At 41.4% G+C, this 25,008-nt stretch overlaps 1 protein-coding gene across 3 annotated transcripts in view; it reads right to left on the bottom strand.

The window, feature by feature from the left end:
• Positions 1–25,008, bottom strand: part of RCOR2 (REST corepressor 2) — a 57,188-nt gene that overhangs the window by 1,611 nt on the left and 30,569 nt on the right. Inside the window, exons 1-12 of one of the 3 annotated variants that reach the window (XM_063437708.1) lie at positions 24,471–24,736; positions 23,729–23,925; positions 10,344–10,400; positions 8,725–8,805; positions 7,122–7,174; positions 6,861–7,022; positions 6,615–6,733; positions 6,330–6,414; positions 4,190–4,420; positions 1,560–1,637; positions 1,403–1,460; positions 908–1,134 (exon numbers count right to left, since the gene is read on the bottom strand). In XM_063437708.1, the coding sequence (XP_063293778.1) occupies positions 908–1,134; positions 1,403–1,460; positions 1,560–1,637; positions 4,190–4,420; positions 6,330–6,414; positions 6,615–6,733; positions 6,861–7,022; positions 7,122–7,174; positions 8,725–8,805; positions 10,344–10,400; positions 23,729–23,846 (1,269 nt within the window). In that variant the 5' untranslated portion in view covers positions 23,847–23,925; positions 24,471–24,736. Of the gene's footprint in view, positions 1–907; positions 1,135–1,402; positions 1,461–1,559; positions 1,638–4,189; positions 4,421–6,329; positions 6,415–6,614; positions 6,734–6,860; positions 7,023–7,121; positions 7,175–8,724; positions 8,806–10,343; positions 10,401–23,728; positions 23,926–24,470; positions 24,737–25,008 lie in introns of those variants that run through there. The other 2 variants (XM_063437710.1, XM_063437709.1) reach the window with 2 other exon arrangements.

Raw genomic sequence — 25,008 nt, 5'->3', positions numbered from 1 at the left:
ACTGTTAAGAACCCTTTCCTTTGCATTAGACCAAATCTTCTTTCTTCCAGTCTAAATGCGTGACTTTGGGTCCTACACATAGTCCTGTTTAGGAATAGGTTTCCAGACGATGGTTTGTATTGGCCCCAAGTATATATGTATAAAGCTATCATATCCCCTCTGAGGCGTCGTTTTTCAAAACTAAACGTTTTTCAAAACAACATTTGTTAACCTTTCTTTATAATGAAAATCTTTCCTTCCCCTTAATAAATTTGTAGGCCGTCTCTAAACATGTTCAAATTCCAATATATTCCTGTTTTTCAGCCTCTTAACATAAGTCAGCTACAAGTAATTGTTTCATGTACAAACTCGTTTTCCTAACACTATAGCATCCTTAGGCCCCCTTCAGCCACTTACCTTTATCCAGCGCCGGGCTCCCTCAACGCTGGTGACCTCTCCTTCCCCGCCGGCGTCAGCTCCCGAGTGGAGCAGAATACGCAGGCGCGGCAAACAGTCCATAGGAAAGCATTTCTCAATGCTATACGTTCTGCACGCTGGATGCAAATTTTGCATCCAGCGTCGCAGAAGCGCCTCTAGCGGCTGTCAGGAAGACAGCCACTATATGTCGGATTAACCCTGCAATGTAAACACAGCAGTTTTTCTGAAACTGCTATGTTTACATCTGAAGGGTTAAAACCTGGGGGACCTGGCACCCGGACCACTTCATTGAGCTGAATTGGTCTGGGTGACTATAGTGTCCCTTTAACCTGTACACATTGTGAATATCATGTGTGGGAGTCTGGAGTGTATTTAAAGGCAAGCAACATATGTAAAAAGAACATTAAAGGGAACATGGCTTCAAGTATGGTTTGAGATCAAACTGCACAAACTTTAAACACACGGAAACACAACAGGGAACTGATTGTACCTCATCCTCTTCATCGTTGCTTGTCTGAGAGGAGCCAGAGGACTTACTGGCCGGCTCGGTGGATGCAGTTGATGGAGTCGGGTCCTGCTCTGCCTCCCACTCCTGTAACACCTCTTCCAGGTTAAAGCGCCTCCGGTAACTAATGAAGAAAGTCTTCACCTGGGATGGAGTTTTGTTACCCAGAACTTCAGCAATGGCCTGGAAATCCTTTCCGTATTTCCTCACAGCTAAGAATGGCACAGAGAGGACAGTGTTCATATATTAAAATCTGATTTCATTTTGTGACGTTATGCAACAGACAGCATTACACACCATGCCTTCTGATTCTACACCTCTATTCGTCCTTTGAATCAGCTCAACAAACCCTGAACTAATCCACATATGCAAACAGCACTGTCAATGCTATTTCCTGCTATGTTGGAATAAGACAGTACTGTATAAAATATCACTACACTAAGACCTCCTCAATGCACTCTCTGCTCCTAAAACATTCACCTTGCACGGCCAAAAGCTGTTCATCTGTGGTCCAGCGAGCATTCATCTTAATATTAAGCTATAGAGAGAGGGGGAAGCATTAAAAAAAGTCCGTTAGTGAAATGTTATTATCAAATATTAGGTAAACGTATATGTAAAACATAATAGATTATCCTACCTCTGGGGGTCTCATCTCATTAATCCCTCCATCAAGGCTTTGCTTCAAACTACTATTCGTCTGTTTAATGTTTTGTACCTGAAACAGGAAAAAGTGTTACAGATGTTTTGCCAAGGCCATGCAAAGCAGTATCTCATCCCACCACTCTGAGATATTCCAGCTTGATAAAGACACCTTGTGTTGAAAAGTTGCCCAGCCATTCTATGCTTGATGGCTGAATAAACCACCATTTCACCTTATGGTGTGCTGAGGATTCTCATTTTTCTTATTATGGAAGACTATCAGTGGAGCAGGAACCCTGCCAACTATGTCAGACTTAAATTGGGTTTTAGCTTGAAATGCCCCATACTACTTATTCTATTTTGCCAGCATGTTCTGTCACACACAATAGAGCTCACATCCCATGGCAGAAAATGAATACAGAATATAATATTTAGGGGATAAAAAGAGCATGGAAAATGCCTAGTTTAGAGGAGTTAACTAAAAAAAATATAGCTAGCAATATCTTATTTATTTTTAAAGTTTTAAAGATCAGATAGCTTAAAGGAACACTATAGAATCGGGAACAAAAACATGTATTCCTGACTGTATAGTGTTAAAACCACCATCTAGCCCCTCGCGCCCCCTCTTGCCTTTCTACATATAGTAAAATCTTATTTGTATTTAAGTCTGCAGCTGCTGGCTCTGATCTGCCTGCTTGGCTGACATCATCAGAAGTGAATCTCTGAGCCAATCACAATGCTTTCACATAGCATTGGCTGACACTGTCAAAGAGGCAGATCAGGGGCAGAGCCAGCACAAGCCAAACACAGCCCTGGCCCATTGAATCAATGCATCTTTATGAGGAAAGTTCAGTGTCTCCATGCAGAGGGTGGAGACACTGAAAGGCAGTGCTGCACACTTTGCAGCACTCCCCCAGGAAGCACCTCTAGTAGCCATCTGAGGAGTAGTCAGTGGAGTTATCACTAGGCTGTAATGTAAACACTGCATTTTCTCTATATAAACAGTGTTTACTGCAAAAGCCTGAAGGGAATAATTATACTCACCAGAACAAATGCAATAAGCTATATAGTTGTTCTGGTGACTATAGTGTTCCTAAAAAAAAAAAAAAAAAAAAACATGCTACCTTTGTTCTATTTATTTTTAACCAAACAAAAACAAAACAACCCTATATGTTTTAGATTAAAAAAAGAAAATCAACTCACACAAAACATGTTTTTAAACTGAAATTCTTCATGTTCACCTATGCCCTAAGACACAATACAATACAGTCCTGCTTGTTGATGTAGGGTGTATACTTTAGCACTGCAATTTTTTAAATAAACAATGCTTACTTAATGGTTAGGGGTAAGGGTCAGTTACTATTAAAAAAAACACGATTTTCACTTTAGAGGGACACTATAGGCACCCAGACCACTCCAGCTCATTGAAGTGGTCTGTGTGTAGTGTTGCTGTTCCTCTTAGTCCTGCAATGTAAAACATTGAAGTTTTAGAGCAAGCATGTCAAACTCACAAGGACCATCTTTCTGGCCCGGCGAGCCGCGAGTACATGCTGGTGTTATAGCAGAGTAGGCAGCTGCTTTCCCCACATTGCAGGTGCCTACTTTGCTAAAACTTACCCGACTGGGGAGGAGGGGATGGTGGAAGCAGCGAGGGAGCTTAGTGTTCCTGCTCCTCACTGTTCCACGCACGTGCCGTCTGTGGTGAAGCTGGGCGCCGGAATATGACGGGAGCAGATAAAAGGACCCCAGGGAGATGCCCCACATCGGCTCCAAAAGGTAGGGAGCAATAAAGAAAAGTATGTGTGTGCAAGAATGTGTACGTGTGTCTGTCAGTCAGTGTGTGTCAGTGTGTGTCAGTCAGTGTGTGTCTGTCAGTGAATATGTGTGTGTGTCAGCGGGAGGATATATTTTGCACAGGGTTGTAGAGGGGGGTGCTGTTTTTTTATACTGTACATTTTAAAATAAACCTAAGTTTCTATGAAAATTGAAGGTATTTGTTTTTTGCGGCCCACATAAACTTAAACCTTGTTTATGTGGCCTGTGGCAGACTTTGACATGCTTGTTTTAGAGAAACCGCAATATGTATATGCAGTACTAAGATACCCTCTAGTGGCTGTCTATGAGACAGCCCCTATAGGAGCTTCCGGAAGTTCACGAGACTCTGGGTCCCTTAAAACGACGCTGGACCTCCTCACACTCTCCATGATGATGTCCAGTGTCAGTGAAATCCCCATAGGAAAGCATTGAATCATGCACACTAGCTCTTCTCGTCAGATAATGTCGAAAGAGGCGGAGCGCAGAAAGATATCCGGCGTTGCAATTCAGTGAGTAACTAAAGGATTTTTATTTTACAGATATGTTGGATGTGAATTACAGTCCAAATCCTCCCCCCCCCCCAAAAAAAACAACATCAATAAAGAGTTGGCTTCAAAATCATGTTCCCTATTAATTTCATGTGTATTAAATTATATTAAAAGTGTTCATTACAACAGGACTGAAATTTTAATTTTATTTACAAATGGAATCTGCCCACTTGCTGTTAAACTCTATTTCTATTGACTTATTAAACTGTCATCTAAGCTACTATTTCCTGTACCAATGAAATACAATTAAACACATTCTCCTGACCTGCCGTTTCAGTGAAATTAGTTGGGTATCCAGTTGACACAGAGCGAGTGTTGGCATCTCTGAGCTGGCACAAATAGAAGCAATGTCACTCTTGCTGAGGAACATGCCTTTAGGAGGCCGTCGCCGTGAGCGCAATGGGTGGTGTCTGTACTGAGAAACCAAAGGATCCTTCCTGACTGGGCCGGGCTTCCCAGCTGAAGCTAGCACTCCTTGCTTCTGGGGGTCCAACACCTAATATAAAATAAAAAGGACAAAAGGGTGTTGATATAGTTGGGTGAAGAGATGTCAAGATGGCCACCAAGGCTACTAAAGCATACAGAGAGAGAAGTCCATGTTTGCTGAAAACTAAAAAAAAAAAAAAAAAAAAAGGGGACACAGAATGATTGCTCACTGAGGCAATTTTTTAATAGAATAATCCTTTCATCAAATTTTGAAAGTTATTAGATTTTTTTATTAAAATGAAGTATATGTAAAAAAATAAAATTAAATTGAAAAATTTATATGGTCCTTCAGCCATATATGTGGATCTTGGGTCAGACAGTTTCTGTGGTCTTCCCTGCTTCTGTGAATGGAGTGAAAGTGCGAGAGATCATGGAGACGAAAGGTTTGTTATAAAACATTGTCTGATCCAAGATGTATGTATACGGCTGAAGGATCCGGTCATATACTGATGGTAGGGTGAGTTTCTCCTTTAAAAACTCAATGAAAGGCTTATTATATTAAAAAATAATTTCGAGATAACTGATGTCCTTTAACCCCTTAAGGACACATGACATGTGTGACATGTCATGATTCCCTTTTATTCCAGAAGTTTGGTCCTTAAGGGGTTAAGTAACACTCCAAGTGCCGCAGTGGTTATAGTGCCAGGCGTTCCCTTGCGGTGCTCACTTCCCCATAGTAAGTAGTCAAGCAGTTTTTTTTTGCATAATTTTACTTCTGATCTAGGTTTTGGTGGGCTGGTCGCTCTCTGCCATTTAGTTAATTTATGTCTCTCTGGTGTTAGTAGCGGAGGTGGACCCCAGGTTAGAAATCAAAACGTTCAAAAATGGTATGACTCCATACTGTGTGTGTGTACCAGGACAATCCTGGCACCATAACCACTACAAAAAACTGCAGTTGCTTGAAATGGCGCTTACTCATCGGTAGTCTCTCATATTAGGTTTACCAACTTCCTTATATGTATCCTTAGATTTATATTGTGAGGTTTGAAAAATAAAATTAAATGTATCTACACCACTTTATGATAAAACTGACCAACTCCATCTTAGCTCCCTGTCAATCATTTTTATAAACCTTCTTTAGCATACAGAAAGCATTCAAAGATGAAAAATGCAAGAATCTTTATATTTCCTCTTCTCATTAGCAATAACTTTGCTTTGCCTGATCTGGATTAAAGGGAAAGTAAAGTAAAGTACCAGTAAAACAAACTATAGCGTCTCCTTTGGTGCTGGCTCGGGTCCACCCGATTATTACTGTGTACCTGACTCTGGCTAGTTCTCGTTTTAGCTCTCTCTCCGTTAGCTAGACCTCAGCTTGTATTTCAACTACTCTTTACTCTATCTAACGTTTAGTCCGGCCACTCTAAGGCCTGGTAAGACGTTTATATTTAGTTTGTCCGTTTCTTGCTATCCTAAACTCTGCGTGTTAGGGTTAATACTCCGTGACATAAAGGTAATTATTGGAATTTATAAAAATAAATAAAAAAACTGCAATATTTAACTTTCCATGGTTATGGGTGCTGGGACAGTGCACCCACACCACTTCAATGAGCTATAGTGTTCTGGGTGCCTATAGTGTCCCTTTAAGATATTGCTAAAATAATTTAAACTGTAAAGGAAAAACAGAGCAACTCACTGAAGAGGATGTATAATTTATTTTAACCATGTTTTCAATATTTTATTCAGTGGTGTAAATGTCAACGGTAGCTCCCTTATAAGTAGTAAGCTCATTGCAAGATGACTGTTGGCACTTTGCTACCTTCGCTTACTACTGTGACGTGGATCACAATAAAAGGATTATACAAAATGACCCAGAGTGCTTTTCAGAATTCATTTCTGATGTTGGACATTCAAATTGCACTGGCAGTTTCTTTAATATGAAGTAGTTTCCAGAGCTGTACGTTTTAAACTTTGCTCCTTACCTCTTTCTTTGTGTCAGGAGATTCTTGCTCAGCATCACTTATTTTGTGTGGTTCTTCACCATCTTCATTCCTGAGGGCAGGAGTGCTATGTATATTATAATGAACACATTAGGTGTCTTACCTCTCTTTCCATTACCACAGCTTATTTTACACCTACCCTAGCTCTTCCCATTTACAATTTAAAACCTGTCTATTTACCTTTGGGTCAAATATCATGACTATCAAGCAACGGAATATTCCCCCAAAACACGCTTTTTATTATCATACACCAATACATGCTCTTACCCCTCTTCCCTTTTGGTCTGCAGGCGGCGGGCCTGTCGGTCCATCACACTGGTTTTGCTCCGAGTTTTCTTCCAAGAGTAATAATATTTCACCAGGCTGGGTATTACCTTCTCAGGAAGCTGTGGGAGTAGAGTAGAGGGACTCTATGTAGATAGTGTGGAGTAAATGTGTCAGTCTGACATAACCTTATATCTAAAATAGTTTTAAAACGACATGTCCTGTAGCTGAGAGGACGCGTGTCCTCACCATTTGATGAATGCGCTGGAAGCATTTCCCATGAAAGCTGAATGCCTGCTCAAACAGGACTTTGTCTTCTACGCTCCACTCATCAGGAAATGGTGTGAAATTAGCCAGGTCCGCAAGTGAGCGCTCCACATCGTGTTTGTGCCATAGTAACATCCCTAGGGCCTGCAAGTAAAGGAGAACATAGAATACACACAAGGTGGTCCAAACAGGAAACGAATGAACAGTGCAAAGAATGTGTCGATGAAGAAAGGAGGAGAGTACCTGTTCAACATTGTATCCATGCTTCTCCTTTGCCATGGAGATGTATTCATCCACTAAGGGAGCATAAAATAAGCACACGAAGGGGTTAAAGGAATTGTAATTCTTATTTTTTATGTTTTTATTTTTTTTTTAAAAACATTCTTTACTTTTGAGTTTTGAAAGTATTGCATGTCTTCGGTGTGACCACACCGGTGTAACGGTTTATTACAGAAATTGAATAAACAAAGAGATTATGACAATGTTGCAGTATATAACACAGCAAGGTATGGTTGTGTGAGCTGTTCACCGTTATACTACAAACAATTGCTGTGGTATGCAATTTCTGGCTTAATTGGTGGGTTACAGCATCAATATAATACAGTTCAACTTAGTTTAACAATTGTACAATTAAATAATTGAGCAGAGTATATTTAGGATTAGTGGCCTGTTTGTACGTTCATTGTCCACTTATGGACGGTAGTGTGCGAACTTTCGTTCACATGGTATGTGGTTTTTCTGCACTGGGTTCCGGATTAGGTTTATAGGTGGGCCGCGTGCTCCAGTTTGGTGGTGTGTTTTCGTTCTGGCTATGGTTGGTGGTTAAGGGAGCTAAGGGGGCGTTTGGAAGCTGGGTAAAAATGTCAGGTGGATGGTGCCCTTGGGGGACCATAGGAGGCCCAGATCTCTTGGTGCCGTTGTGGCACGTTTTTTTTTTTTTAATTCTTTATTTTTGTAGTGCGTAGGCAAATAACAGTTGCATGTGAGGTACCGCAAAGGCAGTCCTCTAGCACAATACGAACAGTTGGACATAGGGGTACAAGGTAGATCAAGCACATTTTTTATATATAACGATAGAAACGGTATAGCTTTACTTTGTTTAGGCATGTTTTTATTTTTAAACTAAAATAGAAGAATGGCTTTGTTGTAGCATGTCTGTGACAGTCACCAACACTAGGAGCAGAAGAACACTTTACAAAGGTTCCCAAGTCTAAGTCACCCTGTGCCTATTGTAGTTGCAGGGTGTTTATAATGTGTTTGTATATTGTGGATTTGTGTGCTCTCCTGTCCTCTTCATGCTTGTTATCAACTAAGTGGATTTGGCTATTGAGCTTTTATAGCACCCTCTGTTGGTAGCAACAGCTATATACAGTACCTGAATAGCAAAGCATGTTAATTTATAATTTGCATATTCAGGTAGATTTTCACATTACTAATTCTGCAGGCAGGAAATATATTTTGTGTTGGTTATTGACTTCCCCGTCCCTTTGTAGATATGTTATTGTGTTATTAGAATTGCCTGTATGTTTTCTGATATATTTTTATTAATTGTATTTATATTGAATTGTCACCATAAGTTACATGTAAGGAGCATTTGAGCTAGTCCCAAGGAAAAAAAAAAACTTATGCATGTTAATTCCTTATGGAACGTGAGTCCTGTGTGCTCTGAGCTTGTGAAATGGTCCAATCAAATGCTTCTATATGGCCCAATAGATAGATAGCAGCTATATTGACATATGCTAGAAGGGTATTTAAGAAAGGTAAGTAGCTGTTAATGATATGGTTATTTGCTTTTAGGCTCTCCATCTACGCACAGAAATAGACATATATAATCATTTATACTCACACTTTGCATCTGACACAAAATGATTTGGTGACCAAACCAGCATCCCCTTCATTTCCGCATTACTAATACCAGAGAAGTTTTCTGCAGAGGATACAGAAAATAAAAACATAGGTTAGTAAATCATTAAAAAAAAAAAAAAAAAACGAACTTAATTAGATGGTTTTGGTGTATACAGCATGCCCCTGTAGTTGAACTGCGCAATTCTCTGCTATTTAGGAGTTAAATCACTTTATGTGACCTATACAGTCTACCTATAGATTTCTTGTAAAAAAAAGATCTAACTTCCTTTATTGCACAGTTTGAATTTATCGTGCTCTGGCCTTGCTCTGATTAAAGCTTGCTAGAAACTTTAGAAGTTCAAATTGTGCTAGTCCGATCCGATTGAACATTAAACAATGTTTTCATGCAGGCTGTGTCCGTCACAGCCAGGGGAGGTGTGAGCAGGGCTGCATAAACAGAAACAAGAGTGATTTAACTCCTAAATGGCAGATAATTGAGCAGTGACACTGCAGGGGTGCGATATACCCCCCAAACTGCTTGATCTCTCTAAGATTGCAATGATCTTAAAACAGTTTGGGTTTTTTTCATATTAAAGGAACACTCCGAAATAACAACATAAGCTCATTTACACTAATATGGGAGCAGGTGTGTACTTCCTTACCTTAAAGGATCAAACAATTTGGAAATAGTTTAACTCTGAATTTGAGGCTCCGGCACCCAGCACCTCTGCCACCCGGCTTCCTTCCACTGTGGTATGAGGGAGGGTTAGCAGGGAAAGGCTGAGAGCTTCAGTTGATGCTTTCAGACTACCACTGGGTGCCCATTGAGACAAGTAATACATATTTCTGCCTACCCCAGAACTATTTAAGTCAATGGGCGTCCAGTGATAGGCTAACACATCCTCATCAGCAAAGCTCAAGCGGTCACAGGGGTGGGAGTGTTCATATCTAGAGCAGGGGTTCCCAAACCCAGTCCTCAAGTACCCCCTAACAGTCCAGGATTTATGGATTACCCAGTTGTGTCTAAGGTGTTTTTAGGAAGAAAGGGGAAAAAAAAAAAAAACTTTAGACACAACAGCATAATCCCTAAATCCTGGACTGGTAGGGTGTACTTGAGGACTAGGTTGGGAACCCCTGATCTAGAGGAATTCTAGAATTTACTGATCAGGATGCAAATACTCCACCCATAAAATCCCCACAGTTTGGATTTTCATATTCATTATCCTGTTTCAGTGATATGCTGGATGCAAAAAAAAAAAAATAGAATTGTGAAGTAGACTCACACTGTTCACTAAACAATTGTATTACTTCAGTAGAATTTCTTTAGTGAGCACACATCGTGGGACAGGGAAATTATAATACTCCGTGTCAATACAAAATGGTTCCTGCATGAATCCCTGTATGCCTGATCTGTATGCCTGATCCTGATGAAAGTTCCAGAGGGAACTGAAACGTTGATCTTTTAATATGGAAAACAATAAACTGTAAGTTTTATCTTTACCAAGTCCGTGAGTGCTGGTCATTATCTACAATTATATATATATATATAAATAATATGCTTTGAAGTAGAATAAACTTTTTTTTTATCATTATTTTAATTATTTTTTTAGTTGGTCTTACCTGGTTTATAGTCTGGAATCTGAGCCTGGTAATCAGAACCCACTCGGATCATACTGTCTGCAGAAAAATCAAACACACGTTTACTAAACAAAGTAATACAATCTGGCCCTAAGCAGTGTATAATGCAGCTGAGGGAGGCAGAATTTTCTTCATGGATCTATACTCCAGCAATTAGAACAAAACGCAGGACAAGGGATCCCCTCACATATATACCACATTAAAAAGTAATTTACACTGGTAAGATTTTGTTTCTAAACTTTACTGCAAAGTATTTTTGCTGTTAAAGGATCGCAAACATGTATTCCTGACCCTATAGTGTTAAAACCACCACCTAGACCCCCTTGGTCCCCTAAATATAGCACAATCGTACTTGTATTACAGTCTGCTGCTGCTGGCTCTGCCCCTGATCTGCCTCATCAGAAGTGTTATTCAAAGACAATCACAATGCTTTGCCATGGGAAAGCATTGGATTGTTTGAGACTGTCAAGAAGGCAGATCAGGGGCAGAACCAGCACAAGACAAACACAGCCCTGGTCAGTGTCCCTTTATCAAGTTCATTTTTGCTAAATTAACCCAGCCCTTGGATACATGTTCTATGGGGTTGAAACAAACCAAACCTATGTTGTTTATTTACTAACTACCAAACTATAGTGAGTTGAGATTGAATTAAAACAATTGAGGTAGAAATAGGATTTACAAATGTTCTCCAACTTTAAAGGAGCACTATAGGGTCAAGAACACAATCATGTATTCCTGACCTTATTGGGTTAAACCCACCATTTAGCCACCCTGGGCCCCTCATGCCTCCATAAATATAGCAAAATGTTACTGTATTCAAATCTGCAACTGCTTATGTTGTCCCCGTTTTATTTAGACCTGCCCATTGCCTGCTGACATCATCAGAAGTGGTGGCCTGAGCCAATCACAATGCTTCCCCATAGGATTGGCTAAGACTGACAAAGAAGCAGATCAGGGGCAGAGCCAGCATGATTCAAACACAGCCCTGGCCAATCAGCATCTCCTCATAGAGATGAATTGAATCAATGAATCTCTATGAGGAAAGTTCAGTGTCTGCATGCAGAGGGTGGAGACACTGAATGTTTGTATGCATTTTAGGCAGCCATGACCCAGGAAGGTTCTCTAACAGCTATCTGAGGAGTGGCCAGTGAAGTTATCACTAGGCTGTAATGTAAACACTGCATTTTCTCTGAAAAGACAGTGTTTACAGCAAAAAGTCTGAAGGTAATGATTCTACACACCAGAACAAATTCAATAAGCTGTAGTTGTTCTGGTGACTATAGTGTCCCTTTAAAAGGAACATCATAGTGTTTGGACTACAATCATGTACTCCTCCCCCTCCCCCTTTAGTCTCATTAGACATTAGTTTTTGTGCTGCCTCTCCGCCTCCTTGGCTGAGATCGTAAAGATCCTAGGGAAGCATCGGGAGGCTAGTGCGCAGGCGTATCAAAACACAGAGCAGCAAAAATCAAAAGCTCTCTAGGAGTCATGCGAAAAAAAGTTAAAATCCCTATAGCTAAGGAAGCGCCTCTAGTGGCTAACTTCCTGACAGAAGTGTGTTAACCCTGCAATGAAAACACTGCCGTTCCTGCAGGGTTAAAAAGACAGGGATATGGCACCCACAACAGTATACAAAGATGAAGTTATCTGTGTGTCCATAGAGTTCCTTTAATTAGTTTTACCTTGGCTAGTTTAGTGTGACACAGTTTTCATTTCAGCAAAATGTAGGGTTTAGCAAATAATCTTTTGGATAAAATTAATAAATGATAACCTAGCGGTAGGAAACAAGTTAATAGGTTCAATCAGTTGAATAAGTTTGTAGGTCTTTAAAAAAAAAAAAAAATAACAGGGCTGGCCTTAGATTTTCAGCCCCCTCATAGTAAAGCTGCCTGTGTCAATAGGGGTTTATTCCTGGCAGTTTAATGGAGGGGGTTGAGAACAGAGTACTCTATGTCAACTCTGTCTCTGCACCCTCGCACTTTGTGGGTCCTTTTAAATGACAGGATAATCCATCCTGAGACCCTGGACAATGTGAGAGAGCACAGACACTGAGAACTGAGCCAGACATGGGGAACATCTGTATGTTTAGACAAACAGGATTTATGTTACTCTTCTGCAAGCTCACCACAACAGCGGATACTGGTGCAATGCACCAACTACCCTGCAGTCACCATAAGGGTTGTAGGGTAGCAGTTGGACAGACCTGAATTAGAGCACATTCAGTAATGATAGCCACAGCTCCCACTACCCACCACCATACTCTGCGTTCACTAAGGCCCTACCATTAATAAGGATCATCTCATCAAGCTTGGACTTCGTCATGCAGTGTGAGAACCACTGACTACCATGATGAAAAGACATTGCTGGAAATGAGCGAAAGGTGGCAAATTCTGCTCAACGATGCAAAAAGGCTATAAAACCATTCCTGAAAATGCTGGGCGCCACCTATATACATCAACGGCCACCTATATAGGTCCACAGTCACACTAGGCAGAAACTGTTGTCTTAACAAAGACCCCACCCCCCCAAAAAAGCAACCCATCCATTAAGCCATTAACAACTACAATCATGAATATGTAGGTTATTGGCTACTATGAATGTTCATGGCCCACCATCTGACAGACTAACTGAGAATGGTGTTCTGACAGCTCAGAGGAGACAACTGCTCTCTAAAACCAACACTGTGGCTCCAACTGATGTCCGATTCAAAGTAAGAATCTCACAGAAAATCCACAAGGCCTCTTGACAATGTTTTCTGGACAGACAGTCAAAGACTAACTTTATCTTCATTGGAAAAAAAAACAGGTAATTTGGTTTGGTGGCGTAGGGGGCGGACGCCCAGCAGACAACTATCCCAACCACGGTTTTGAGACTATGATTTATAGCAGCATTGCTGTCTCAAGGCTTGGACAACTTGCCTGTTTAGATACAATCATGAATTCTGCACAGCAGCATAGGATTCTAGAGGAGACAGCAACACATCCATCTGTAAGGTGAAGCAAAAGTGGCTCACACAACAACACAATGATCCTAAATAAAGTATAATGTTTTTTCTTTCACCAGAATCATACATTTAGGTTTAATTGTACTTAATACATGTCCTAGGGTATAGCGGTTATTACCTCATTCCACGATATTCACTTTACCAAATTAGTTTAATTTTTAAAATAAAGTTACTCCAAGTATGCTACCAGGCTGTTCATTTGCAGAGGTTAGTTGATTGGCACTGCACTATCCCCCCATCCTAGTGGATCCTCCTGTGTTGGTGGAGTCCATGAGAGGCCTTCCAGTCTTGCCTTGGCTAGACTCAAGGCATGTGGCCCAGCATACAATATCTAACCCTACTGTGTCAGTTTGGAATACAATGAGGGACTCGTGTAATCTTTCAATGGACCCTACTCCGATGTTTCTGCTCACGTTTAATTCAGAGTTCTCGGACGGTCTGAGCCCTGGCCACTTTTAGTTTTTTAGACTAAAGTATGTGTATTAGGCTCCGGGATGTAAGCTCTCCTGTTTTTCTTTCCCTCATATTTGTGACAGGAAGCTCAGTCAGGTCTTCATAGTACTTTTAACTTAAACATTATTACGATACTTTGTCCCATCGCTCCAGGATGATTAGGAAACCTATTACAGAAGTCGATGTAGTCTGCAGACTTAATCGACTTCTGAAGTCTGGAGACACTGACACTGTGCATGAAAATTTGCATAAAATTTACATTAGCCAGCCCAGAACTCTTGTAGACGTGCATAATCTAGTGACAAGATTGTACGATTGGAGAATCCTAGGACATACTTAAAAATCAGAGAAATCTCACTGTATTCCTGGCTAAATGCTTCCCTTCTGTGGTGAAAAAGGGTTCTGTACAAGACTGTTTTCTCTCTGTTCCTGTTTTCACATGTTTCTGTGACTATTTGCCCCATCTGTCCTTTCTCCTAGGAGAGAGAGCACCGATACCAGCCCATAGTTCAGCTCACAAAACAATGATAGCAGCTACACACCTGTGCTTTTCATATGCTATAATTCACACACTGAATATACAATAAACACACATGCATACTAATGCACATATATACACAAAAACATGCCGTACGTGAAATGCCGTACGTGATATGCCAGCTATTTTAACAAAAAAGTTAACGCCTGCAGTAAACCTCATAACTTACAGTGTAACGTGACATCGTTCATCATGATGTCCCTGCATATCTTAGTGCAGAACTGGGGCTTAAATGTCCTAAACTGCCTGAGATTGATGGAGGCTGCTTTAACCTGGAGCGACTCCCATAATTCTGTCCAGGTTCCCTTACCGACATGTCTGGATTCATGAATGTCTCATTCTCCCATGCACCTCACCCAGCATATCAATAAGGAAAGAAGGACAGAATGATGGCCGATGCTTTAGTCTGGAGTGACTTCTGTTAAGCTGTCCAAGACATGTATGTCCTTGCGCAGCAGAAATCACGATTAACTATGTCGCTTTACAAATGGAATTTAAGGTAACTAGCCACTAATACTTTGTATTCTTTAACACCTTCTCTTCCTATATATCCCCACACACTTAAAAGGACACTATAGTCACTAAAACAACTTTAGCTTAATGATGGAGTTTTGCTGTATAGATCATGCCTCTGCTGTCTCACTGCTCAATTCTCTACCATTTATGAGTTAAATCACTGTTTATGCAGTCCTAGTCGCACCTCCCTTTCCCTTATACAGCCTCTCTAAACACTTCCTGTAAATAATCATCTAATGTTTACATTTCCTTTATTCCAAATTCAGTTTAATTTAGAATGTCTTATCTCCTGCTCTGTTAATAGCTTGCTAGACCCTGCAGGAGCTTCCTGTGTGTAATTGAAGTTCAATATGCAGGCGATAAAAAACGTTTAAAGCAACATCTGATTGAAAATGAAACCATTTTGTTTTCATGGAGGCTGTCAGTCACAGCTTGGGGAGGTGTGGCCAGGGCTGCATAAACAGAAATAAAAGTGATTTTAACTCCTAAATGGCAGAATTGATCAGTGAAACTTCAAAAAGGTATGATATATACACAAAAACTGCTTCATTAAGCTAAAGTTGTTTTGGTGATTATATAGTGTTCCTTTAGCTATATAATCAGATGTATACATAGCTCCCTACAGCTCACAGATCTCGGTGGTTTAACGGGAGAGGATATCCCAGGTACCTAGTGAAGTGCAGGCTCCCTCACTGAACTCTGATTCACAGCACTGGGAGGAAGTGATGTTATATCCCTTCTTCCTAGAGTGATCAGCTATAATGCCACACGGGACAGAAACAGGAGCCCTGAAGAGGTCACTGTTGCTGGAGAGAATGTTGCAGACCATAATTTTGTATAGCTTCGCTCACAAAGTAATGTCCTTGCATCTGCTGTTGAATTGATATATGACAAAAGCATGGATGAAAAAAAGGATTTGTTAAAATATATATTAATATATACACATACCAATATATATATTTTTTTAATTATGCAATCAGTGTTTGCTCTGAACTCTGTTCTCTCTGAATAGAATGCACTTTAACTGTGGCCAGCCTGGAAGCATGGTTCATATAATGAGCATTCCATTACAATCTCTGTAAGCTAGAAACTTTAATGTCACTATTCCAATGACAGTCCGAATGCAAAATAAGATTTAGTACTAGCTGAATATAGAACTAGTATACACCAACCACTTTGGTCTTTTCTGTGTAGTTTGGGTCTCCTTGGCTTAAAGCCTTTTTTAATTAAAGTGGATCTCTCACCAAAAACTCATCTAGTCTGCTATACATAGCCCACTGTAACGGAATCTCTTTATTTATTTTTCCCGAGCGACTGGGTTTTCAGTAAGTACCTACAGAAAGGCAGGGATTACTTTTTCTGATCTAAAGCAGTCATGTTGAAAATGGGAGGGGCTTAAAACAAGGTTCTGCTTTAGTTACCAATCAAATTTACCCACAATCCATCAGTAAAGGAATCCCACGGAAGGGTAAACAAACAGCAGACATCATGGACAGAGGAGAACAAAATGGCTGCTCCCAGGTACTAAAAACCCAACACAAGGAAGAAAAGATAATACATATAAATAAAGGCAAGTGGAAAGGGAGGGAGTAGAGTCATTATAGTACAGGGGACATACAAGACAGGCCGTGCTAGGAAGAAAGGTAGAAGGCAGAAGTGAAGAGGGGCAAATATGGAAGAATTAGAATGGAGAACAGACTGCCATAGAATGATGTGCCAGGAATGATACCATTTAGGCACAGAAGGATTGTGGGACAATGAAAGAAGAGCATTGTACTCTAGAAATAGAAGCAATGCAGACAACATAGCTCTGGGAGAATGAGAGAATACAGGACAAAGTATGCTAGAAAGAGAGACAGAGCCTAGAGAATCGGAAATGTTTAAAAAGGTCACTCCAACCATCATAAGCACTCCGGCCCTGCTCTTTTACTTGGTCCTGCTGGGAGGCAAGGGCACTCAGGATTCTCTGCATCCAAATTTGCAGAGAATAGACATTAGCCTGCTCTGAACTCTTGTTCCAGGCACCATGACCACTACAAATCACTAAATTGGTCATGGTGCCTGGAATAATCCTTTATGGAAAGGCAAGCAACAGACAGACCTATTACTAGTATTAGTATAAGGAAAAAAAAAAAACATGAAACAATTATTTAAAAAAACAACAAAAACAAAGATATACTTCTAAAAAAAAAAAAGAACAGCTAGCACTACATGATGAGAGTAGAGACATCATCCACGTAAATGGATAAGGACAGTTAGGCCACAGCGCAAAAACTGTACAATGGGCAGCAATATGTAGGTAGGACAGACAACTAAAATAAAAAGAGCAGGCAGGTCGGCAGACCTAGATTAAAGGAACTCTCTAAACCCCTTAGGCATATTTTAAAAGTGTTAATTTCAAGAAAAATCTGCGCTTTTCTAAAGCTCCTTTGTTACACCTTCCCAGCTGTCAGACAACCAGGAGGCTTTCTCTCTTGCTGTAAACTATACTTCACAGCACCAGTGAGGGACCGCGCTGATCTTGGCACGGCAATTCATACAGCAGCTCACTGAGAAGTGTCTGATTGTTGTTTATCCACAAGTTTTCTCAGTGAGACGCCTCTGATTGTAGACAATGCCGAGCAGACAGGAAATATGTGCTTCATAAAAAATAGAGGGTGCTCACATTGACTGCTAATGTAAGCTATAGTTTTTAACCCCACCCTCTAAAATAAATAAATGCATGTCTTTTTAAAAGGTTTACTTTGGAGTGTCCCTTTAAATACAGAACAGGCAGTGAGCTAGGAAGGAGAGGGATAAGGCAGGTCTACAGAAACAGAGCAGACAGGGACACTGTAAAAAGAGGGCAAGTAAGTGAGGAAAGAAAGAGAAGACAGAATTAAAGTGAAAATATACAGAAATCGATACAATTAATAAAGAAGGCAAGTTGCACTATGGCGGGAGGAGGATGCTATCATGAAATTGAGAACCTGGGCCGCTCTAGCAAGAGAGGTAAGACTGGACGAGAATGAAGCAGACAGCTCTAAATATGGAGGGATAGCCCAGCGCTTGTGTGAAAAGAGTACAGGTGGCACTTTATAGGAGGAAACAAATGAAAAAAAGACAGGCAAACAGCTACAATCAGACAGGTAGTGAGTGCCATTGAGTTAGAGAGCAGGCAGAACTACAATGAAAAGAGGCCACTGGCAGCACTAGCAGACAATGAAGGCAATAAAGAGGGAGGGAGAGGACACTGTGCTATAATGAAATGGCTCTAGAGAGGGAAAGAGTAGAGAGTGATAGAATGACAGCTCTAGATGGGGAAAGACGAAACCGTGCTAGAATGAAACAGACAGCTCTAGATGGGGAAAGCAAAGCCATGCTAGAATAAAACAGACAGCTCTAGATGGGAAAGGAGAACATAGTGTGCTAGAATGAAATAGCTCTAGAGAGGGTAGAATGACAGCTCTAGGGAAAAGATGAACCAGTGCTAGAATGAAACAGACAGCTCTAGATGGGTAGGGAGAACAAACGTGCTAGAATGAAACAGACAGCTCTAGATGGGTAGGGAAACAAACATGCTAGAATGAAACAGACACCTCTAGATGAGGAAAGAAGAAACCGTGTAAGAATGAAACAGACACCTCTAGATGGGCAGGGAGAGCAGACCGTGCTAGAATGAAACAGACACCTCTAGATGGGCAGGGAGAGCAGACCGTGCTAGAATGAAACAGACAACTCATAGATGATCAAGTAGAACAAACAGTGCTTAAATGAAAGGAAGAGCAGAGGATAAAATTGTGCTAAAGAGCCAGTAGCACAAGGTAAGGCTAAAAAGATTAGAGTGAACAGCCAGCTCTATACCATGAGAATACTGGATTAAAAAAACCAAGAGCAGGGAGTGTAAATGGTGGGGGGAAAAGAAAGACAGACTGTGAAATTGAGATGGCAGTGCTACAAGTATTTGTAAACTGCCAACATATTCTAGGGCACTATAAAGCGGGAACATAGACAATGGATGGTATCCAGTTATCTGTCATAAGGTAATCACAGTTTTAGTCTCCAAAAGTCTGCAGAAAGAAGCTGAAAAGGGGACCATGTTCCCAAGTAGCAGGCCCTGAGGGGAGGGGGGGGCAGGGGAAAGAGCGAGCGAGCGAGCGAGAGAGAGAGAGAGAGAGAGAGAGAGAGAGAGAGAGAGAGAGAGAGAGAGAGAGAGAGAGAGAGAGACAGGCAGGCAGCGGCTGCTGAAAATATAGAATATCACAGGAATTCTAAAAAGGTAAGGGAAGAGACTGAACCTGAATACTTGATGTAGAGGGAACAGAACTCAGTTCTTCACATTCCCTAGTAAGGACTTTAGGAATAAATATGGTATATGATTGTATGTATGTTGAAGCTGGGCAAAAAAATATATAATTATCTCTGTATTAACCCATCCAGTCACTGCCTTGCTTACGTACATCCCAGCCAATTATAGCGGCTGGACTGAGCAGGAAAAGCACAGTGTAGGCACAGGAACACAGAGTCAAAAACAAAACCCTAATTAAAAAGAGAGAAGTGCAGGAGCAGGTGTATGAGAGGAGGTTACAGCAGGAAATGTAAGACTAGTATTGATATGGGAGGGGGATATGTGGAAGGCAAGCCGAAAGGAAGACAGGAAGTTGTGCAGTAGCCAAACACAGCATTGCAGAGAGTGATAGTGAGCTGGAGACGGGAAGACCGAGAAGGGATACTGGGCAGTGCCAACAGAGGCATCTGTGACTGGCAGGAAACAGTGTAAAATTAAACAGAGAACTCTACTAGGAAGAGCAGAGGACAAGAAACAAGACACGAGAGGCACAACATGCAGGCTGTGACGTTAGCATGTTGGCCCTAGTCAAGGAAGAGTACAAACCCAAAGGATGAGGTATGAGAGATGAAAGGGAGAAAATACGGTAGATTAGCCTCCTTGCTAAAACTTATTTATAAAAAAAAAGTGTTCAGAGAACAAGGGCAGAGAGCAGGGTGAAAGGAGATATCACTACAAAAGGAGAAAAAGGTGGGAGACGGCTAGGAAACAGTGGAAAAAAATATGGGGAGAGGCGACTAGACAGTGGATAAAAGAGCCGTCCAGAATTTGAGAAATATGAACAGGAGGGAGGGCAGACAGCACTACAAGAGAGAGGATTAGAGAATAGCATGATCAGATGAGGCTGGAAAAGTAGAGGCAGTGGGGGAAAGATTGACAGGAGGTGGGACTCTAGAAAAGGAAATGAGAGGAGCAAAGCAGGTCTGGACAGAAAGGAAAACAGGCAGCACACCAGGAGATGGTGGAAAGGGGAAATTAGAGAATGGCAAACATGGCAGGCCGAGATTACTCCAACAAAATAAATGAGATGAGAAGAGAGAACATATAAGAGCTAGCACACTAAGTGAGGGAAAGGGTGCAAAAAGGATGGATGTTAGAGAGCAGACAAAAGAGAGGAAATGACAGGAAAGGGAGTAAGCAATGGTCGAAAAGAGGAGTATGGGAGATTGAGCATTGAGGATAAGGGAAACTGCGATGGCAGAAAGACAGTGCTAGAGACAAAGAGATGCCATTCACGGATTTAGCAGGAACCAAAAATCAGCCGTGAATGGAGGCTGCTGATACAACCAGGGAAGAATGTAGGAGCAGAGCTAAAATTAAGGACAGTCAGCAAGCAGCCTCTATAAAGATGTTAGATAAAGGATAAAACAGATTACTAAACAGAACAACCAAACAAGCAGGCAGTATGAGGCCAAACCCAACAACTATAAGCCCACCCTCTAGCTCACATACATTATAGGAGGAAGCAATGCTTCCTCTAGCTGTACATGTAATGATATGCATGCTCCCAGCTCTCTGAGAAGCACCTTCACAGACATCTGTAAAGGACGTGGTCCAACATGCAAGGTTGCTCCATTCATAAAATAAATGTAAAATAAAAAAAGAAACGTGAACAGAGATAATAGCTTTATTCATGTTTTCATATTGATAGAACTGCTGCATGGAGTTGAAATTGATATCCTGTAAGCCTCTGCTGAACAAGAGTTTATAAGCCATGACTATGCAGCCTATGGGAACTCCTCATGTTTGTGACTCTAGTTGTCATATTGCTGGCAAAGCATCAAGGGAGATGTAGTCCACAATATCTGGAATGCCAAAGACTGTCTACCCCTGTGAAAGCACTTGTACTGAAAATAATGAGCTGGCTAGGAATGACTGACAGTCGTAGCAAGGCTTGAAAAAAAATTAAATCTGCAAAACGATAACTTGCACAAACATTGAGAGTGTGATCTTTTTTTCAATTAGAAAAGCAAAGCTAGTCCACTCCAGCATCCTTTTAAACAGAATGGAGATGAGAAAGTAGTCTAGGGGTGCCCAAACGGTAGATCCCTGGATGCGGTATAACTACAGCTCTCATGATGCTTTGTCATTCTAAAAGGCATGCACAGCATCATGAGAGCTGTAGTTATACAACATCCGGGGATCTACTGTTTGGGCACCCCTGAAGTAGACAGTGCTACAAAACAAAACTACAGATATAAATCACCTCGTATTGTAAAAGTGAACAACTGTATACTATATAATATAATAAGAATATAAACAAACATACGGTACATGCTGGACCAAGGGGAGAGGCATCAAGCGGTTATAGAAAAAAGATAGAACCAGTGTTGAAACGTATACTTTGGATGGAGTAGAACTGAAAAAAGTTGTAGGAAACAGCAGTCAATATAAGAAGGGCCATGCACTGCTACAGACGGAGGGGGTGAGGGGAAGTGATGCAGCAGGAGACATAGATAGTGACAGAAAGAAGGGCAGGTAACAGGGAGAATGGACAAACTGTGATAAATGAGAGAGGTGAGAAGAGGCAGTCATGGGGAAGAGAATAAGGTAGTGATAGGAGGGGGCGAAATAAAGAAAAAACAACTGAGAGGCAGAGAGCTGTGACAGACACAGGTGTAGGGGGAGGCAGGCTAGAGACAGGTCTGCAGGCAGCAGAGAAGAAGGGAAAAAAACCAAGAGGTAGACAATGGCTAAACAGGAGAAAGGCATACACTTCTAGGGGGGAAATAATGGGTAGGCATTATCAGTAATTAGGCATTAGAAGGTATATTCGTACAGAAAACGGCGAATCTTAGCATGAGCAGCTTCAAACTGACTTGTAAAAAAAGGCTCATGGTAAAAGGCTCAATGGGTTAACTGTTGATCTGAACACTGTCAGAAAGGAGTGCAGTCAGCTTTCCAGCACAACAAGGGTTAAATTGAAGATAATTCTTTGACTTTTTACAGTCAATGGTAGTTCTAATTTAACCTCTTCCCTAAATAGTGGACTATAGACCATGCCCTCCTTAGGCAGACAATCACTTAAGCCTTCTCCTGCCATCATTATGCAAAGCCTCAAACTCTCCCCTGGAGAGCATTATTTAACCACTATCCTGCCATAGACAGAGCCCTCTCCAGTGAGCCTACAGAGCATTATTTAACCACTATCCTGCCATACAGAGCCCTCTCCAGTGAGCCTACAGAGCATTATTTAACCACTATCCTGCCATACACAGAGCCCTCTCCAGTAATCCTACAGAGCATTATTTAACCTCTGTCCTGCCATACACAGAGCCCTCTCCAGTGATCCTACAGAGCATTATTTAACCACTATCCTGCCATACACAGAGCCCTCTCCAGTAATCCTACAGAGCATTATTTAACCTCTGTCCTGCCATACACAGAGCCCTCTCCAGTGAGCCTACAGAGCATTATTTAACCTCTGTCCTGCCATAGACAGAGCCCTCTCCAGTAATCCTACAGAGCATTATTTAACCTCTGTCCTGCCATAGACAGAGCCCTCTCCAGTAATCCTACAGAACATTATTTAACCTCTATCCTGCCATACACAGAGCCCTCTCCAGTGAAACTACAGAGCATTATTTAACCACTATCCTGCCATAGACAGAGCCCTCTCCAGTAATCCTACAGAGCATTATTTAACCTCTGTCCTGCCATACACAGAGCCCTCTCCAGTGATCCTACAGAGCATTATTTAACCACTATCCTGCCACAGACAGAGCCCTCTCCAGTGAGCCTACAGAGCATTATTTAACCTCTGTCCTGCCATACACAGAGCCCTCTCCAGTGATCCTACAGAGCATTATTTAACCTCTATCCTGCCATAGACAGAGCCCTCTCCAGTAATCCTACAGAGCATTATTTAACCTCTGTCCTGCCATACACAGAGCCCTCTCCAGTAATCCTACAGAGCATTATTTAACCCTATCCTGCCACAGGCAGAGCCCTCTCCAGTGAGCCTACAGAGCATTATTTAACCACTATCCTGCCATAGACAGAGCCCTCTCCAGTGATCCTACAGAGCATTATTTAACCCTATCACGGTCATGCAGGGATTCTACACACAGGCAGAACGTTTCAGTGATCATACAACTTATCATTTCATTGCTACCCTACCACTCATAGACAGAGGAATATGAATTAGTTTATATAGTGCACAGAAATACCAAGCCTTAACTGTATTGGTTAACCCTTTCCAGGCCCCAATCAATGTATCCGTCATTGATGCTACATCGCATTATTTTATTCGGATCCAGTCACAATCCTACAAAACATTGCTTAGTTACACCACATTATTTAACCCTTTCCTTAACCTGGAGATCACCACTCAGCCGCTCTCCTGCCAAAATACACAGGTCCAATAGGATTCTGCGGGTTATGGTGAAACCCTTTCTACTGACAAAACTCTACTAGATATCACTTAACCCCATCCTTGCCTCACATAGCCCCGTTTTACACCGAAGCAACACAAGCCTTCGTTAACCCGTTTGTTTCCAACGCATCACTGCAGTTAGTTAACCCCTCACCCCTGGGAGCTTCGTCCTCGCTGCTCTCTTCCTCTGAATTGCTGCCCACACTGTCCGATTTGACCCTCTTGTTGGAAATAATTGCATTGGAGCCAGATTTCTCCATCACCGATGGCATTTTTTGTCCCTTTTCAACACTTCATTCGCTGGAAGATGGTTCTTTTTTTTTTTATTATTTTATCAGCACAAGAATGAACCTTTCATAATAAAAATAAACACAGAAACCTTGATCAGTATAGTAAGTATATACACACAGTGAACAAAATCTGTTAATAAAAAGAAAATGAAATGACCAGATTCAGAAAATAAATGTCCCATACATTGAAACTGGCTGGCAATGAAAGGGTTAAAGAAAACTACAGTAATCCCATTATAAGGCGATACAGAAGCTGGGATCAGGAGCAAGCATAATGTTCCAAAAAATGTATGGCGATTATACATATTTTTTAAATAACCCAACTTTAAAAAAGTGATTGTTCTAAATTACATGAATGGGGACAGAACTATATGTAGCGAGGATGGATTATAGAATGGAATTTGGAACTTCAAGATAAAAAAAAACAAAGCCCAACTTTACATGATCAATGACTGCCTATGAAGGATAACTGAAAAAACGTGAGTGAAAGGAGACAAAGAGGATGAATTATTGGAGAGAAATTACAATGAAAGTGACTGTGAAATGAGGGGTGGGAGTGCTGAGAGTTGGAAGATATATTGTATACAATATGTATGCATAATATACCTGGAGCTTGGCCTTTGTGTGCAGGGAGCAAAGTTTGCAGACTTATTGCATCCAGTGGAAGGAAGGAAGCACAGAGTGGGGAATGGATGGAGGAGGAAGAGAGCAGGGTACACAGTAGAAGTGAGGGAAGCCCTGTAGTTCCCAATGCTGTTCAATCACAATGAGAACCAGCCACACACAGTCAGTCTGCTTGTGGATAAAGATCCGGCAAGACCGGCTCACACAGCCGGACGTAACCCTCCGCCTCCTAGACTGCTCTTTCTCTATCCAGTGCACAGCTGCCGGCATTACCCAATGTGACCTCCTCTCCCCCCACTCTCTATCCCATTCCGGTCCCCCCCTCCCCCATACTCACACCCCACTCTACCCACAATTAGCACCATATCACAACACCTACCTATTCAAGCTCACCTATTGACTACCCTAGGGCAAAATAGAGCCCCCCCAAATATAGCACCGTGCTATACACAAAGTGTTCCACTTTCAGCTTTACAGCCCTTCCCTCATAATGCCTCACCGTCTGCTTGATAACCACCCT

The sequence above is a fragment of the Pelobates fuscus genome, chromosome 12 (genome assembly GCF_036172605.1).
Source record: "Pelobates fuscus isolate aPelFus1 chromosome 12, aPelFus1.pri, whole genome shotgun sequence".
NCBI lineage: Eukaryota > Metazoa > Chordata > Amphibia > Anura > Pelobatidae > Pelobates > Pelobates fuscus.
The sequence above is the reverse complement of the archived record's forward strand: the minus strand, read 5'-3'. Positions and strand labels throughout refer to the sequence as shown.